This window comes from Hippoglossus hippoglossus, chromosome 8 (genome assembly GCF_009819705.1).
Source record: "Hippoglossus hippoglossus isolate fHipHip1 chromosome 8, fHipHip1.pri, whole genome shotgun sequence".
Taxonomy (NCBI): domain Eukaryota; kingdom Metazoa; phylum Chordata; class Actinopteri; order Pleuronectiformes; family Pleuronectidae; genus Hippoglossus; species Hippoglossus hippoglossus.
This window is the reverse complement of record NC_047158.1, coordinates 17081866-17099830: the sequence shown is the minus strand read 5'-3', so window position 1 is coordinate 17099830 and position 17965 is coordinate 17081866. Positions and strand designations below refer to the sequence as shown.

At 40.3% G+C, this 17965-nt stretch overlaps 1 protein-coding gene across 1 annotated transcript; it reads left to right on the top strand.

Annotated features, from left to right (window-relative positions):
• Positions 1 to 542: 542 nt before the first annotated feature.
• LOC117766715 lies at positions 543 to 17965 on the top strand. The gene is given in 24 exon segments (XM_034594005.1): positions 543 to 627; positions 1797 to 2099; positions 6895 to 7212; positions 7304 to 7597; positions 7686 to 7738; positions 7740 to 7998; positions 8103 to 8384; positions 9127 to 9420; positions 9509 to 9820; positions 9925 to 10206; positions 10949 to 11242; positions 11331 to 11642; positions 11747 to 12028; positions 12772 to 13065; positions 13154 to 13465; positions 13570 to 13851; positions 14594 to 14887; positions 14976 to 15287; positions 15392 to 15673; positions 15844 to 16167; positions 16363 to 16680; positions 17022 to 17309; positions 17457 to 17605; positions 17711 to 17965. Coding segments are annotated over 24 exon segments (6168 nt in total). The 5' UTR covers positions 543 to 608; the 3' UTR covers positions 17720 to 17965.

Sequence of the window (17965 nt, the reverse complement as noted above, 5' to 3'; positions counted from 1 at the left end):
TTAGGCTTAATAGAAACAAGATGCATTTGAATCCAGTGTTGCGTGAACCTCATGCTGCAGGAAGTGGAGCTGACAGGAGGGTCCGTTAAAGGGGAAGTGGTCTCCAACCGTTACTTAATTTGTTATAACCCCGACCTCAGGAGACGAAAGATCTCAAGGGAAATGGTTAATAAATAGTTGAGTGGGGACTGCTTCGTCAGTGAAACCTGTTTGTTCCTTGGTTTGAACAACATTTTTTGTATTTGTACTAGAAGCAGATTGAAATAGATCACTGTGACTACTTCGACTACTGGGGACAAGGGACACAAGTCACAGTAACTTCTGGTGAGTAAGAATCTAATACATTTGGGTGAAAACTATTCAATTTTGTCTATACTTTGACTCCTTTTTGTGACTATTATGGTGACTGTCACAGCAGGTAATTGTTTTTAAGATTTTAAAGGGTAAGGGTAAGATCTTCTGGCTCTGAAAATGTATTATCTACAGAGCAAAATTGTATATTTCGGTATATGTGGCGTAAAGCTAATTCAGTGTAGTAGTTTTTGTATGTTTAATGCATTGGTGTATTGCACTGTGATTACGGTTTTGACTACTGGGGACAAGGCACGATGGTCACAGTTACATCAGGTAAGTCTGTACATTTTGAATTGCTCTTTTTTGTAGATTTGGATTGAAAAACAGTTGTTGTGACAATGAATTGATGGTACAGGTGAACTCGATTTATGTTTTGGTGTTGAAAAAAAATCACGATTCGTTCCATCCCGCGTATCTGCAAATTGAAATGTGTCAGAGGCTAGATTATCATGAAATAACCTACGATGAAAAGGGTAGATATCTGGAAACAAGTTCATGAATGCAGTGGTTAAGTGGTTGTTGCAGTGCGACACTTCGGCCAGCCGACAATTTAGTCCCTTGAAAACAAATTCACAAAAAGTTCTAAACTGGTCTGTCAACTTCAGTTGGATTTTAACTGCATGTTGTTAAAACCTAATTGTTAAGTGGGGTAATGAGTTTGTGTCAGACGTGTGATCTCGCCATCTAAAATGTACAGTAGGATTATTTTAAAGCGTTTAAATTATAATTTCTCATCATGTCAAGTCTTAATTCAAAGGGGAATTGTTTTAACGTAAATTTCAAACTCAAACAGCCATGGTTTCATTAGAAAACAATGATAAATGTTTTGGATCTTTTAAACGAGAGAAATTAAACTTTAAGATTACGTTTTTGTGATCATCGTTAGTACATGTTGACTATATTAACTGGCAAGTAGATTCAGCACTGTGCTACTATGGCGCTTTTGATTACTGGGGAACGGGTACCACGGTAACAGTTTCTTCAGGTAAGAAAATGTTTTAATCTCATACATAAATGCTGAAATTGAACAAAAACTATTGTGTTATTATGCCAATGATTATGTGTTGAGTTTACACCTTATTTCCTCCAAAATTTAGTTTCAAAGTTGTACACTTTAAAGTTCTGCATTTAAAGTAACTTACCTTATTTTATTTTTTTAATCTAGGAGGGAAAACGGCATGAACGTGAATAATATCTTAGAGGTGGTTAATTTTAGTGCAACAAAAAACTAAATAATGACCATTGAAATACCTAAAGGCGCACGGGAGGAGGTCACCTCAAAATTTCCACAGTTAACTTTTTAAGTCTAATGCCCTCGATTCTGTGCTTTGTTTGGGGACTGACCAAAAAACTTGATTGCCTTCTTTCCGTCCTAGTTTATGCTTGGTGAAGATTTTCTGTCATTTTTCTATGTTTTTATTTATTTTTTCTTCCATTCTTAGCCACTTCAACTAAACCAACTGTGTTCCCACTGATGCCATGTGGTTCTGGGACTGGAAACACGGTCACTCTTGGCTGCCTCGCCACCGGCTTCACACCCTCCTCACTGACTTTCGCATGGGTCAAAAATGGAGTTACCGTGGCAGATTCTATTCAGTACCCTTCGGTACTGAAAGGTGACCTCTACACAGGAGTCAGTCAAATCCAAGTCCCGAGACGGGACTGGGACGCCACGCCGAGCAACCGTTACAAGTGTCTTGTGACGCATGCTGCAGGAAATGGAGACACTACCATCATTAAGCCAGGTAAGACCCATGTATAAGTTCTATATAAATCTGTCGGAAGTTTTAGTTTGGTAATTGGTTTGAATTCTAGCAGGTTTACATGGCAGAGCTTTGAGCATATTTGAAAACTGTGCCACAATTTTAATGTTTTACAATTTTATTATTATTATTAATTACTGTGTCAAATACAATTTTAGAATTTACTATTCCATAAAAAAAATGAATTACTCCTTATCAAGTAAGTACAATTTGATAAGAATCTAACCTTTAACAGTGAAAATAACAGTAGAATGTAAGACAGGCTGCATAAATATAGGATAGGGAAAAGATTTAATTTTTAGAAATCAAACAGGGAGACACTATTAATTTTAATTGTTAGTCTACTTGACTAGTAGCACATAGTGAACAGTGAGGTGGAATGAAAAGGCTGAAGCTCGCCCGTGTGTTTTCAGCTTCTATTCTGGTCTCTATTAATATACTGTATAACCTTTGCTCCTGTCTCAGGACAGAATCTCGCAGTTTGCTCCTCTTCTTTCCATTTGTCTGCTTAATCCCAGTTCTTCCCAATTTCTGCCTCCCTTCATTTTCAGTGTATGTTGGTAATTAACATTCACATGAAATATGTGTGTGCTTGCCTGAAAAGTCAATGTATATGCAGAAGCCAGCATTAAATCTCTGCTTTTCAATTGTGTAATCTTGTTTACTATGAAAATCATATATTCCTTTTTACCCTTATTGCGCACTTTAGTAAAAACAATTCATTAAGGACTGTAATCCAGGTGCACTTGTTTGTTCTAGTTGCATAGCATACAATCAAAAAGAAAAGTCCTGAACTCTATTAAATCTAGATTACACAGTCATTGTAGCACATTGTTAATCTCTGCTTCTGCATATATATTATTCCCTGCTTCTGCAAACATATCTGTGTATGTGTTTGTTTTTCAGTGGTAATTTATACGCCACCCAAGGTGAAAGTGTTGGCCCTCTCTGGTGAGGCAAACGAGGCCTCCTTCCTCTGCACTGCCACAGACTTTTCACCAAAAGATCACCAGATCAAATGGCTGAAAAATGACGCGGAAATCACTAAGGAAATCTCTGAATTCAAAAGCTATAATGATACACATTACAGTGTAGCAAGTATTCTCAAATTGCAATCCAGTGACGTGCCTGCAAAGACCGAGATTAGATGCGAGTTCAAGTGGAAAACCGGCCAGTATGCTGGATTATTGAATGACACTCTGGAATACAGCCCCAAAGGACCAAATCGTAAGTAAATGTCTGTTTTATGTACATTTATTTTCAATGTAAATGGATTTACACTGATGCCCTTTCAATAATTTCACACTCAGCGCCCAACGAATGCCCTGAAGCAGACGTGGTTGTACGAATCGAAGGCCCCAAACTGGAGGAAATACTTCCAGAGAAGAAAGGTACCATAACATGCCATGTTAAGGTGAATAAGCCAACTGTTACAAAGATATTTTGGGAAGATCAGGATGGAAATGAAATTGCCGGTGCCTCTGTGGAACCGGTTAAGAGCGAAAAAACATACAGCCTTCCTCTTGGCATCACATATGACGAATGGAGCCAGGAGTTAAAGCTCAACTGTGTTGTGGAACATAGTGATTTGATTGATCCTATAAGGACACCCTATGAAAGGAAAACCGGTAAGACTATTCAGCTACTGTACACTAAAAACATCATGTCATGCAATTAAGAGACTTTACAAGTATTATTTCCAAGTTTATTTTTTAACAGACATTCTTGCAGAACTGTAGGCACTTTCTATGTTTGTCAGGAGGCCTAATTGTGCTCTCATGCTTGCAGGAGGGCCTACTCAGCGTCCGTCAGTGTTTATGATGCCACCAGTAGAACACATTAAAAAAAACATGGTTACTCTGACTTGCTATGTGAAAGACTTCTACCCTGAAGAGGTTTTCGTTTCTTGGCTTGTTGATGATGAATTGACAACAGACAAGTTCAATACCACAAACCCTATTGAAAACCAAGGATCCTACTCGGCTTATGGCCAGTTAACACTCGGCCTCGATCAGTGGAAAACACAGGGCACGGTGTACAGCTGCGTGGTTTACCACCAATCTCTGGTTTCCAATACAAAAGCCATTGTCAGATCCATTGGCTACAATACATTTGACAAACTCAACCTGGTCAACCTCAGCCTGAACATACCTGACACGTGCAAGCCCCAGTAGATGCTATTTTGTGTCCTCTGCTGTTTGTTAATGTTTGTTGCTTTTGATATGACATTGTGTGTGTGTCTTTTTAATGCAGATTCAAAATCAAAATAAAAAAAAAAGCCCTTTGCAACTCTGTTGTTGTTTGTTGCATGCAGCTCATGTCTTATTCAACCAATATTTGGAGATACATGTTTAGTGTACAGTCAGTGCTGTCCAATTGCCACACAAATAAGGTGTTATTACACAATATATTTAGCCTTCAAGCTCAAATTGTATTCACTACAAAAAATGCAATCACCACACCTCCCTAACTTTAGGCATTTAGGCTTTTGGATGTAGATGGTGCATGAACACATTTTGTGTCTTGATGTATGTGTGTTTCCTCTACTGGGTCTTGCACCCCCAACACAAGATAGATGACTGTTTCAGGACAAAACCGCAGCTCCGTGGTCCCGCAGTCAAATGATGCATATTTCTCACAAGCTGACGAGTCATGCCACACCAATAATGGGGTCTTTCAAAAGTAAATCAGCATCACAACTTTAATTCACATCAATATTTAACGAAAGGGAATGCAAAAACGATTAGCCCTGTTAGCCAACATCCTTAATACACTAATAAGTCACAGGTCATAAGCCAGATGTTTTTTTTATTTTATTTATTTTACACTCGGCAGCTGTGGCTCAGGAGATAGAGCGGATCGTCCACTAACCAGAATGTGGGTGGTTCGATTCCCCAGGTTCCGCATTCGTCCAAGTGTCCTTGGGCAAGATACTAAATCCCAAATTGTAAAAATATTGTATTGGTCATTACCTGGTGAGATTTTGTTCAATGGTGGGTTTGGAGTTTCCTTGATATTTATGGAATAATTATGTATGTTACATCTAGGGATCCTGCTTGAATGGGACAATGCCATGAAGGCAGAAGATGATAACATGGGAAACACTGCCGTCACCTTCATCATTCTCTTCCTCACCTCCATTCTGTTCATCATTGGAACCACTGCTTTCAAGGTAACAATGAGTTTACAAGTTGGCACTGATTTTTAATTATTAGATTGCACAAGATAAAATGCTTTATTCACCACTTTATTTACCACAGCTGAAAACACCAATAACAGAGTCTCCTAATGCAGTGAAACAAAATAAAAATTACGATAAAAACTGACTACGGTCAGCAGAGTATACTAAATTTTCTCTGCGGTATAAAAGAGTTTTGTCTCATCAAAATATTTTGACTTCGAGAAACATTTTTTTAAATTCCCAAAAAGTTTTGGTGCTGTAATTGTACCTGTTGGTGTGTGTTGAATAATATTTCTTTCTCATGTTTAACATTGCAAAGATACTCATGATGACATGAGATTATGTCAAATTTGTATTTGTGTCAGGTATATATTTTCATATACATACTTTTTGGTGAAGTGCCTCACTTAACTATAATGTGAGGACTTCAAAAAGACCTGTAAAGGACTTTGACTATATTTTATATATGACTATATTTTGGATACAACTATAATGGACATCCTTACAAAGAGGTCAGACAACATTTATGATTTATATATAACATTTGTATTTTTTATACATGCAGTAATGTTGTAGCCGTTACATGCATATGTTCATCACATGATACACTTTAACCCCAATATTAAGTGCAACAAATGGCAGGAATTCAAGATTTTTGGTGGAATATTATTAATCCATTCTTTTAATGTTTGTGTGTCTTTTCAGGTTAAATGAAACCAGGCGAACTTTCTGTACAGTAATACTTTTTCATATATTTTTTTCTTGTAAACTCAGTATCATGTAAGTAACCGCAATTTCCCCCTTTTCCCATTAAAATTACAAGAGCTTTATGTCTTTTTGAAAATAAATGTTAAAATGCAGATAACAACTGATGCCGTTACTTTTTTCTCCTCACCATTACTTTGAAATGGTTTGCATCATCCAGTTTGAATATGTTTTATACAATACTCATAACTGTGTTGTTTAATATTCTGTCTGTGTTTATTGTTGTACTGAATTATGTAATAAAAGGTTATGTTCATCACCTCATCAGCAAGTCAATTTGTAGATTTAACAGTTGGTTAGTTTTCCGGTCATTAATGGACTTGAAAACGAAAGCCTTCGCTAAAGTCATGAGGCCACATGAAATCTATGTGAAACCTTATGTAAACAGTTCTGAGATATTTAAATGTATATGCTGTTTCTGTTACTGGCATAACCACACCTCACACCTGGTATCTGTGATGCACCATTGCTTCTTGTATTGTTTCACTTCTGCATTTTGGTACTTTTTTGAGAGCTGGGTGTTACTCAATGCTTCTGCTTGCTGCTAGCCGTGATCACTCAGCCCTGTCATGCCTCAACATCTGTGCAACCGACTTCCAGCCCTATTTCCACCTGACTTTCAGACACCAGCCACTGTAAAAGTACAACTCTGCCATCTAGCCAAAATACAATGATATTACAGTTTGCATTGAGGCTATTCAGTTAGTTACTTTACCAAAATCTGAAGGTATGTATCACTGAAGAGAACCTGTTCAGTTCATATTCAAAACAATTACATCTAACATATGGAAAAAGGCAAGTAAAGACAAATTAATCTATGCTCTATTTCAGTTGTGCAGGTTTTCGAGCCAAACATCACACTTCACCCTGTCTGGGAAGGTGAATTTGGGGCCTCACCTGTCAGACTCATCTGCACCTTAAGTGGCTTCACCCCCAACAATTTGAAAGTGAAGTGGCAAAAGGACAACATACCCTTAACTATTACTCAAACTGAAACGAAGCTGCAGCCTTTGCAGGGAGTGGAGAAAACCTTCAGTCAAAGCAGCAATATTGAGCCCGCGAAGAAAGAATGGGAAAGCGGCTCAACGTTTAGTTGCAAGGCCCAGCACAACAAAAGGGAATTTACAAAAACAGTAAATATTTGTCAAGGTAGGTATGTTAATTATTTCATGGCAATATTATATAATTAATGTTGAAAAAAAATGCATGTTACTATTAAGTTTTTAAATGTTTCCTGCAGTGTATTCAAGTGCCGCTGCTTCCATTGATGTGGAGATTCCCAGCTTCAGGACTGTAATGACAGAATCTGCAGTGACAGCAACATGTTCTGTCCACACTCTGTTTAATGCCAAGTTGACCTGGCTGATGGATGGAGGAGATGCACCAAGCAACACAGTAACACAGAAATCAAACACAACTCATATCATCAGTGATTTGTCGGTTCCCTCAAGTCAGTGGAAACAGCTCAAGTCTATAACATGTAAAGCTGACCATAAGTGCCTCTCATCCACTCAGAGGACTGTGAATGTTGCAGGTATAAGACGACTATATAACATTGAAATGAGACACATTATAAATGCAGAGGACTGTAAAGTAGTCATTCTGCTTTCTGTATCATTCAGGTCCTGCAGTTACAGTTCCATCAGTGGAGATCAAGAGGTCTCTCCGAGATTTGGCTGAAGGGACAAAGTGCTGTGCTCGAGTGCGACATCACAAATCTCTCCTCCAGCGACCTCTACGTCACCTTTCAGGCAAACGATGAAGACATCTCTGACAGACAGTTTGTTGACCTTCCTGTAGCCCCAGGCCTCCATTCAATCACCAGACACTTCTCCATCCCTCCAAGTCACTGGAGGAAAGACACAAATTTCACCTGCAAAGTCCACCAAGGCTTCTCCTCCAACTTCAAGTCAGAGTCAACTGGAAATATATTTGGTGAGAGGAATTCCCATTCTTTCCCATCATTACAGTCAATTTAAGGGTTCACACTTGATTCATCTGCAGTAGATTCACTCATTAATCAATCCTCTCTCATTTAGTGGACCCTTCTGTGGAACCTCTCCTGGTCCCCAGTGAAGAGTCCGGACCACAGAGACTCTTATGCTCTGGATGGGGCTTCAACCCTCAAATTCAATGGCTTTCTGAGTCCAAGCAACGATCTTCAAACAACGACGTCACCATGGGAGCAGACGGACGTGTGGCAGTGACCAGTCCACGTAATATCCCCCAAACTGAGTGGAAAACAGGGAAAGTCTTCACTTGTCAAGTGTCTGACACGTCCCTGAATAAAACTGTCCACAAGAATGTCAGCCTCTGCTCAGGTAAGAACATGTGGAGAATCACAACCTCAGCTGTCTACTGAGAATAGTGTCACCAGCCAAACAGTCCTTAACTGAGTTCAAAGTATCATGTCAATAGTCTTAATATACAGGATAACCAACATTACCACCAAGTGGTTTTACATCTCCATCAACCAGTAAAGTTGCAGGAAATACAGTTACAATTCCCCCTTCTGTTCCTGAGTGATGTTGAATAACAGCCAGAAAAGTGTTTTTGCTGAACATTACAATGTCACTGTGAAGTTGACCTTTGACCTTTTGAATATAAATGTCATGACTTCATGATTTTATCCAATTAGACGTTTGTTTGAGATCTTGTCACAATCAGCATAAACTTTTGATTATGGAAAAAACGTATGTTTTGTGCAGATACAGTGACCTTGAGCTCTAACCATTAAAATCCACATTCATTTATCTTTGATTCAGAGTCAGCGTTTGTGCTAAATTTGAAGAAATGCCCTTGAGGTGTTCCTGAAATATTGTGGTCACAAGGCCAAAACTTTGAGTCCAGTGAAAACTGTACGACATTTAAAAACATTCCCATCAGGTGTTACTGGGATATCAAATTTGTAAGGATTTGACTGATATAGAAATGTACACACACTGACGTATGGAGGGACAACCCTGACAACAGCTCCCGCTATCGCTGACATTGGTGCATATAAGTGACAGAGTTTACTCATGATTTGACCTTGCATCATGATTTTTATTTCTTGTTTGTCAGTTTCTTCAAGTGCCGCTGCTTCCATTGATGTGGAGATTCCCAGCTTCAGGACTGTAATGACAGAATCTGCAGTGACAGCAACATGTTCTGTCCACACTCTGTTTAATGCCAAGGTGACCTGGCTGATGGATGGAGGAGATGCACCAAGCAACACAGTAACACAGAAATCAAACACAACTCATATCATCAGGGATTTGTCGGTTCCCTCAAGTCAATGGAAACAGCTCAAGGCTATAACATGTAAAGCTGAACATAAGTGCCTCTCATCCACTCAGAGGACTGTGAATGTTGCAGGTATAAGACGACTATACAACATTGAAATGAGACACATTATAAATGCAGAGGACTGTAAAGTAGTCATTCTGCTTTCTGTATCATTCAGGTCCTGCAGTTACAGTTCCATCAGTGGAGATCAAGAGGTCTCTCCGAGATTTGCTGAAGGGACAAAGTGCTGTGCTCGAGTGCGACATCACAAATCTCTCCTCCAGCGACCTCTACGTCACCTTTCAGGCAAACGATGAAGACATCTCTGACAGACAGTTTGTTGACCTTCCTGTAGCCCCAGGCCTCCATTCAATCACCAGACGCTTCTCCATCCCTCCAAGTCACTGGAGGAAAGACACAAATTTCACCTGCAAAGTCCACCAAGGCTTCTCCTCCAACTTCAAGTCAGAGTCAACTGGGAATATATTTGGTGAGAGGAATTCCCATTCTTTCCCATCATTACAGTCAATTTAAGGGTTCACACTTGATTCATCTGCAGTAGATTCACTCATTAATCAATCCTCTCTCATTTAGTGGACCCTTCTGTGGAACTTCTCCTGGTCCCCAGTGAAGAGTCCGGACCACAGAGACTCTTATGCTCTGGATGGGGCTTCAACCCTCAAATTCAATGGCTTTCTGAGTCCAAGCAACGATCTTCAAACAACGACGTCACCATGGGAGCAGACGGACGTGTGGCAGTGACCAGTCCACGTAATATCCCCCAAACTGAGTGGAAAACAGGGAAAGTCTTCACTTGTCAAGTGTCTGACACGTCCCTGAATAAAACTGTCCACAAGAATGTCAGCCTCTGCTCAGGTAAGAACATGTGGAGAATCACAACCTCAGCTGTCTACTGAGAATAGTGTCACCAGCCAAACAGTCCTTAACTGAGTTCAAAGTATCACGTCAATAGTCTTAATATACAGGATAACCAACATTACCACCAAGTGGTTTTACATCTCCACCAACCAGTAAAGTTGCAGGAAATACAGTTACAATTCCCCCTTCTGTTCCTGAGTGATGTTGAATAACAGCCAGAAAAGTGTTTTTGCTGAACATTACAATGTCACTGTGAAGCTGACCTTTGACCTTTTGAATATAAATGTCATGACTTCATGATTTTATCCAATTAGACGTTTGTTTGAGATCTTGTCACAATCAGCATAAACTTTTGATTATGGAAAAAACGTATGTTTTGTGCAGATACAGTGACCTTGAGCTCTAACCATTAAAATCCACATTCATTTATCTTTGATTCAGAGTCAGCGTTTGTGCTAAATTTGAAGAAATGCCCTTGAGGTGTTCCTGAAATATTGTGGTCACAAGGCCAAAACTTTGAGTCCAGTGACAACTGTACGACATTTAAAAACATTCCCATCAGGTGTTACTGGGATATCAAATTTGTAAGGATTTGACTGATATAGAAATGTACACACACTGACGTATGGAGGGACAACCCTGACAACAGCTCCTGCTATCGCTGACATTGGTGCATATAAGTGACAGAGTTTACTCATGATTTGACCTTGCATCATGATTTTTATTTCTTGTTTGTCAGTTTCTTCAAGTGCCGCTGCTTCCATTGATGTGGAGATTCCCAGCTTCAGGACTGTAATGACAGAATCTGCAGTGACAGCAACATGTTCTGTCCACACTCTGTTTAATGCCAAGTTGACCTGGCTGATGGATGGAGGAGATGCACCAAGCAACACAGTAACACAGAAATCAAACACAACTCATATCATCAGTGATTTGTCGGTTCCCTCAAGTCAGTGGAAACAGCTCAAGTCTATAACATGTAAAGCTGACCATAAGTGCCTCTCATCCACTCAGAGGACTGTGAATGTTGCAGGTATAAGACGACTATACAACATTGAAATGAGACACATTATAAATGCAGAGGACTGTAAAGTAGTCATTCTGCTTTCTGTATCATTCAGGTCCTGCAGTTACAGTTCCATCAGTGGAGATCAAGAGGTCTCTCCGAGATTTGCTGAAGGGACAAAGTGCTGTGCTCGAGTGCGACATCACAAATCTCTCCTCCAGCGACCTCTACGTCACCTTTCAGGCAAACGATGAAGACATCTCTGACAGACAGTTTGTTGACCTTCCTGTAGCCCCAGGCCTCCATTCAATCACCAGACGCTTCTCCATCCCTCCAAGTCACTGGAGGAAAGACACAAATTTCACCTGCAAAGTCCACCAAGGCTTCTCCTCCAACTTCAAGTCAGAGTCAACTGGGAATATATTTGGTGAGAGGAATTCCCATTCTTTCCCATCATTACAGTCAATTTAAGGGTTCACACTTGATTCATCTGCAGTAGATTCACTCATTAATCAATCCTCTCTCATTTAGTGGACCCTTCTGTGGAACTTCTCCTGGTCCCCAGTGAAGAGTCCGGACCACAGAGACTCTTATGCTCTGGATGGGGCTTCAACCCTCAAATTCAATGGCTTTCTGAGTCCAAGCAACGATCTTCAAACAACGACGTCACCATGGGAGCAGACGGACGTGTGGCAGTGACCAGTCCACGTAATATCCCCCAAACTGAGTGGAAAACAGGGAAAGTCTTCACTTGTCAAGTGTCTGACACGTCCCTGAATAAAACTGTCCACAAGAATGTCAGCCTCTGCTCAGGTAAGAACATGTGGAGAATCACAACCTCAGCTGTCTACTGAGAATAGTGTCACCAGCCAAACAGTCCTTAACTGAGTTCAAAGTATCACTGTCAATAGTCTTAATATACAGGATAACCAACATTACCACCAAGTGGTTTTACATCTCCACCAACCAGTAAAGTTGCAGGAAATACAGTTACAATTCCCCCTTCTGTTCCTGAGTGATGTTGAATAACAGCCAGAAAAGTGTTTTTGCTGAACATTACAATGTCACTGTGAAGCTGACCTTTGACCTTTTGAATATAAATGTCATGACTTCATGATTTTATCCAATTAGACGTTTGTTTGAGATCTTGTCACAATCAGCATAAACTTTTGATTATGGAAAAAACGTATGTTTTGTGCAGATACAGTGACCTTGAGCTCTAACCATTAAAATCCACATTCATTTATCTTTGATTCAGAGTCAGCGTTTGTGCTAAATTTGAAGAAATGCCCTTGAGGTGTTCCTGAAATATTGTGGTCACAAGGCCAAAACTTTGAGTCCAGTGACAACTGTACGACATTTAAAAACATTCCCATCAGGTGTTACTGGGATATCAAATTTGTAAGGATTTGACTGATATAGAAATGTACACACACTGACGTATGGAGGGACAACCCTGACAACAGCTCCTGCTATCGCTGACATTGGTGCATATAAGTGACAGAGTTTACTCATGATTTGACCTTGCATCATGATTTTTATTTCTTGTTTGTCAGTTTCTTCAAGTGCCGCTGCTTCCATTGATGTGGAGATTCCCAGCTTCAGGACTGTAATGACAGAATCTGCAGTGACAGCAACATGTTCTGTCCACACTCTGTTTAATGCCAAGGTGACCTGGCTGATGGATGGAGGAGATGCACCAAGCAACACAGTAACACAGAAATCAAACACAACTCATATCATCAGTGATTTGTCGGTTCCCTCAAGTCAGTGGAAACAGCTCAAGTCTATAACATGTAAAGCTGACCATAAGTGCCTCTCATCCACTCAGAGGACTGTGAATGTTGCAGGTATAAGACGACTATACAACATTGAAATGAGACACATTATAAATGCAGAGGACTGTAAAGTAGTCATTCTGCTTTCTGTATCATTCAGGTCCTGCAGTTACAGTTCCATCAGTGGAGATCAAGAGGTCTCTCCGAGATTTGCTGAAGGGACAAAGTGCTGTGCTCGAGTGCGACATCACAAATCTCTCCTCCAGCGACCTCTACGTCACCTTTCAGGCAAACGATGAAGACATCTCTGACAGACAGTTTGTTGACCTTCCTGTAGCCCCAGGCCTCCATTCAATCACCAGACACTTCTCCATCCCTCCAAGTCACTGGAGGAAAGACAAAACTTTCACCTGCAAAGTCCACCAAGGCTTCTCCTCCAACTTCAAGTCAGAGTCAACTGGGAATATATTTGGTGAGAGGAATTCCCATTCTTTCCCATCATTACAGTCAATTTAAGGGTTCACACTTGATTCATCTGCAGTAGATTCACTCATTAATCAATCCTCTCTCATTTAGTGGACCCTTCTGTGGAACTTCTCCTGGTCCCCAGTGAAGAGTCCGGACCACAGAGACTCTTATGCTCTGGATGGGGCTTCAACCCTCAAATTCAATGGCTTTCTGAGTCCAAGCAACGATCTTCAAACAACGACGTCACCATGGGAGCAGACGGACGTGTGGCAGTGACCAGTCCACGTAATATCCCCCAAACTGAGTGGAAAACAGGGAAAGTCTTCACTTGTCAAGTGTCTGACACGTCCCTGAATAAAACTGTCCACAAGAATGTCAGCCTCTGCTCAGGTAAGAACATGTGGAGAATCACAACCTCAGCTGTCTACTGAGAATAGTGTCACCAGCCAAACAGTCCTTAACTGAGTTCAAAGTATCACGTCAATAGTCTTAATATACAGGATAACCAACATTACCACCAAGTGGTTTTACATCTCCACCAACCAGTAAAGTTGCAGGAAATACAGTTACAATTCCCCCTTCTGTTCCTGAGTGATGTTGAATAACAGCCAGAAAAGTGTTTTTGCTGAACATTACAATGTCACTGTGAAGCTGACCTTTGACCTTTTGAATATAAATGTCATGACTTCATGATTTTATCCAATTAGACGTTTGTTTGAGATCTTGTCACAATCAGCATAAACTTTTGATTATGGAAAAAACGTATGTTTTGTGCAGATACAGTGACCTTGAGCTCTAACCATTAAAATCCACATTCATTTATCTTTGATTCAGAGTCAGCGTTTGTGCTAAATTTGAAGAAATGCCCTTGAGGTGTTCCTGAAATATTGTGGTCACAAGGCCAAAACTTTGAGTCCAGTGACAACTGTACGACATTTAAAAACATTCCCATCAGGTGTTACTGGGATATCAAATTTGTAAGGATTTGACTGATATAGAAATGTACACACACTGACGTATGGAGGGACAACCCTGACAACAGCTCCTGCTATCGCTGACATTGGTGCATATAAGTGACAGAGTTTACTCATGATTTGACCTTGCATCATGATTTTTATTTCTTGTTTGTCAGTTTCTTCAAGTGCCGCTGCTTCCATTGATGTGGAGATTCCCAGCTTCAGGACTGTAATGACAGAATCTGCAGTGACAGCAACATGTTCTGTCCACACTCTGTTTAATGCCAAGTTGACCTGGCTGATGGATGGAGGAGATGCACCAAGCAACACAGTAACACAGAAATCAAACACAACTCATATCATCAGTGATTTGTCGGTTCCCTCAAGTCAGTGGAAACAGCTCAAGTCTATAACATGTAAAGCTGACCATAAGTGCCTCTCATCCACTCAGAGGACTGTGAATGTTGCAGGTATAAGACGACTATATAACATTGAAATGAGACACATTATAAATGCAGAGGACTGTAAAGTAGTCATTCTGCTTTCTGTATCATTCAGGTCCTGCAGTTACAGTTCCATCAGTGGAGATCAAGAGGTCTCTCCGAGATTTGGTGAAGGGACAAAGTGCTGTGCTCGAGTGCGACATCACAAATCTCTCCTCCAGCGACCTCTACGTCACCTTTCAGGCAAACGATGAAGACATCTCTGACAGACAGTTTGTTGACCTTCCTGTAGCCCCAGGCCTCCATTCAATCACCAGACACTTCTCCATCCCTCCAAGTCACTGGAGGAAAGACACAAATTTCACCTGCAAAGTCCACCAAGGCTTCTCCTCCAACTTCAAGTCAGAGTCAACTGGAAATATATTTGGTGAGAGGAATTCCCATTCTTTCCCATCATTACAGTCAATTTAAGGGTTCACACTTGATTCATCTGCAGTAGATTCACTCATTAATCAATCCTCTCTCATTTAGTGGACCCTTCTGTGGAACTTCTCCTGGTCCCCAGTGAAGAGTCCGGACCACAGAGAGTCTTATGCTCTGGATGGGGCTTCAACCCTCAAATTCAATGGCTTTCTGAGTCCAAGCAACGATCTTCAAACAACGACGTCACCATGGGAGCAGACGGACGTGTGGCAGTGACCAGTCCACGTAATATCCCCCAAACTGAGTGGAAAACAGGGAAAGTCTTCACTTGTCAAGTGTCTGACACGTCCCTGAATAAAACTGTCCGCAAGAATGTCAGCCTCTGCTCAGGTAAAATGGGATAATATCAATATCCATGATCAGATTTATGCATGAAGTGCAGAATAACTGTTATTCTGTTTCTGAATCATTCCTTAAGAATTTGAGACATTTCTTACTCATGATCACAACTTAATCACTGTTGAGTTTTCTCTCCCTTTAATATCATGTTCTGTTTTCAGTAACTCCAGCATCCTCTCAGATAGTTGGCGTATTTGTTCAGGGACCCCCACTCGAGGAATTCCAGAACAAGGGACAGGTGACTATCACCTGTCTTCTTGTCGGCTCTCGTCTTAATGATTTCTTCATCACCTGGAAAGTAGATGGGGACAAATCTTCTCTGTTCCATAAAGAGCCCCCAGTGAGGCACAGCAATGGGACAGAGACTTTGAGGAGCGTCTTCAATGTGTCCGCAGAGGACTGGCATGCACATAAACAAGTGTCTTGTGGAGCAAAGCACCTATGCTCCAGCCAGGGCTACGAGGGCCATACAAGCAAAAGCAGAGGTAGTGTTTCTTTTTGGATTGTTGTTGGATGTTGACAGCTATTTAGAGTTCGACATAGTTTCAGAAGGCATTAGAAACTCATAGGTTAAACAAATCAAATTCTCCATGATGCTTGTGCTGACTGTGACTAAATGGTGAGACTGAAATAGCTAAAAACGAAAAGTCTTGACTGCTCTATTCTTTTTCTTTCTCAAGTTTTTCATCAACCAACAGTGAAGATAATACAACCAACTGCCTCTGAGCTCTCTGCGTCAGATGACCTCCCACTTATTTGCCTCGTCTCTGGGTTTTACCCATCCAATGTCATCGTGTACTGGGAAGGGAGTGGCCAGAGACTCCCATCAACTCGCTACACCAACAGTGCTGAGTGGACATACACAGGGAGCGGCACTTATTCAATGAGCAGCAGACTGAACATATCCAAAACTGAAGACAAGAGCTCTACGTATTCTTGCTTTGTGAGACATGAGTCATCTGAAACGCCTTTTAAAAGCACTATAAAGAATGTGTTTGGTGAGTTGAGGATTATCATTTAATAGAAATCCAGTTCAATGTTATTGTTCATCATACCCTAGAGTTTCTCGATCTTCTCTGGTCGCAGTAGGGCTGGGAAATAAAATAGACCTATCAATAATTTCTAAGATATCATTTTTATCAATAGCAAATCAAAAGGTAATATATTAATTAAGAAAATAAGCATTTGCACTTTTTGATTTTAAAACCTCTAAGCATTCTTCTTCTGATTTCCATTATTAAACTTTCCAGACTTGTAAATACTCAGATTTTTCTTTTTCCATTACCTTCCTCACCACCAATGAATGAAAAAACTAAATATGAATGACTATTTTCTCCAGCTACAGTCACTCTCAGCGAACCTTCAGCCACCTTGCTCCAGGGCACAAACGAACTTGTGTGCCTGGTCTTCGGCTTCAGCCCTGCATCCATTAACATCACATGGTTCCTTGATGAATCCGTGCCACTGTTGGACTACAACACTAGCGAGCCCCACGAAAGCCAGAATGGAAAGTTCAGTGTCCAAAGCCACCTTCGTCCGCCCAAAGGCAACTGGTTACCAGGAGCAATCGTAACCTGCAGGGTGTCCCATGCAAACACCACCCTATCCCTGAATATATCTAAACCAGGTGCTGGCTTGTCTATTAATCCACTGCATATACTAGGTTAACCACCTATTTCACACATTGACTATTTGATTAAAATCTCTTTGCAGTCCTTGGACCAAGGTTCTAAAGTCAAAGTAACTAACAATTGGTATTTTAATTCTTTTACAGACAACTTGGAGCGCTGCACTTTCTTCAATGAAATTTTTAATGCTGATGTGAATCAAGATATAGGTGTTGAAAGCTGGTATATGGCTTTAACGTTTATGCTTCTTTTCTTCATCTCCGTCATCTTTGGTGTCTTAGCTATCATGATTAAGGTAAGTGAATGCAATTGTAGTTTGTTTCCATATTTTAAATGCAGTATTAATATTTCTGACCACTTTTTGTAATTAATAATGATTTCCTTTTTTTTTTTCTTCTAGACTAAATGATGGTGATCGCGGGACAGATCCCATGCAATGATCCAAATTTGGATATTGCCTGAATAGTTTCAACTCTATTTCTTTTTAAATCCTTTTCACTTTTTTCTTTAGTTTGTGTTTCTATTATTGTGGACTGCATTTATTTTTGATTCCCTCTTCAAATGTCAACTTTCAGTTTTAAATAACAACATAATGAACAAATATTCTATGACTGGAGTTGTTCTTGTATTTCAACAATAAAACAAATGATATACA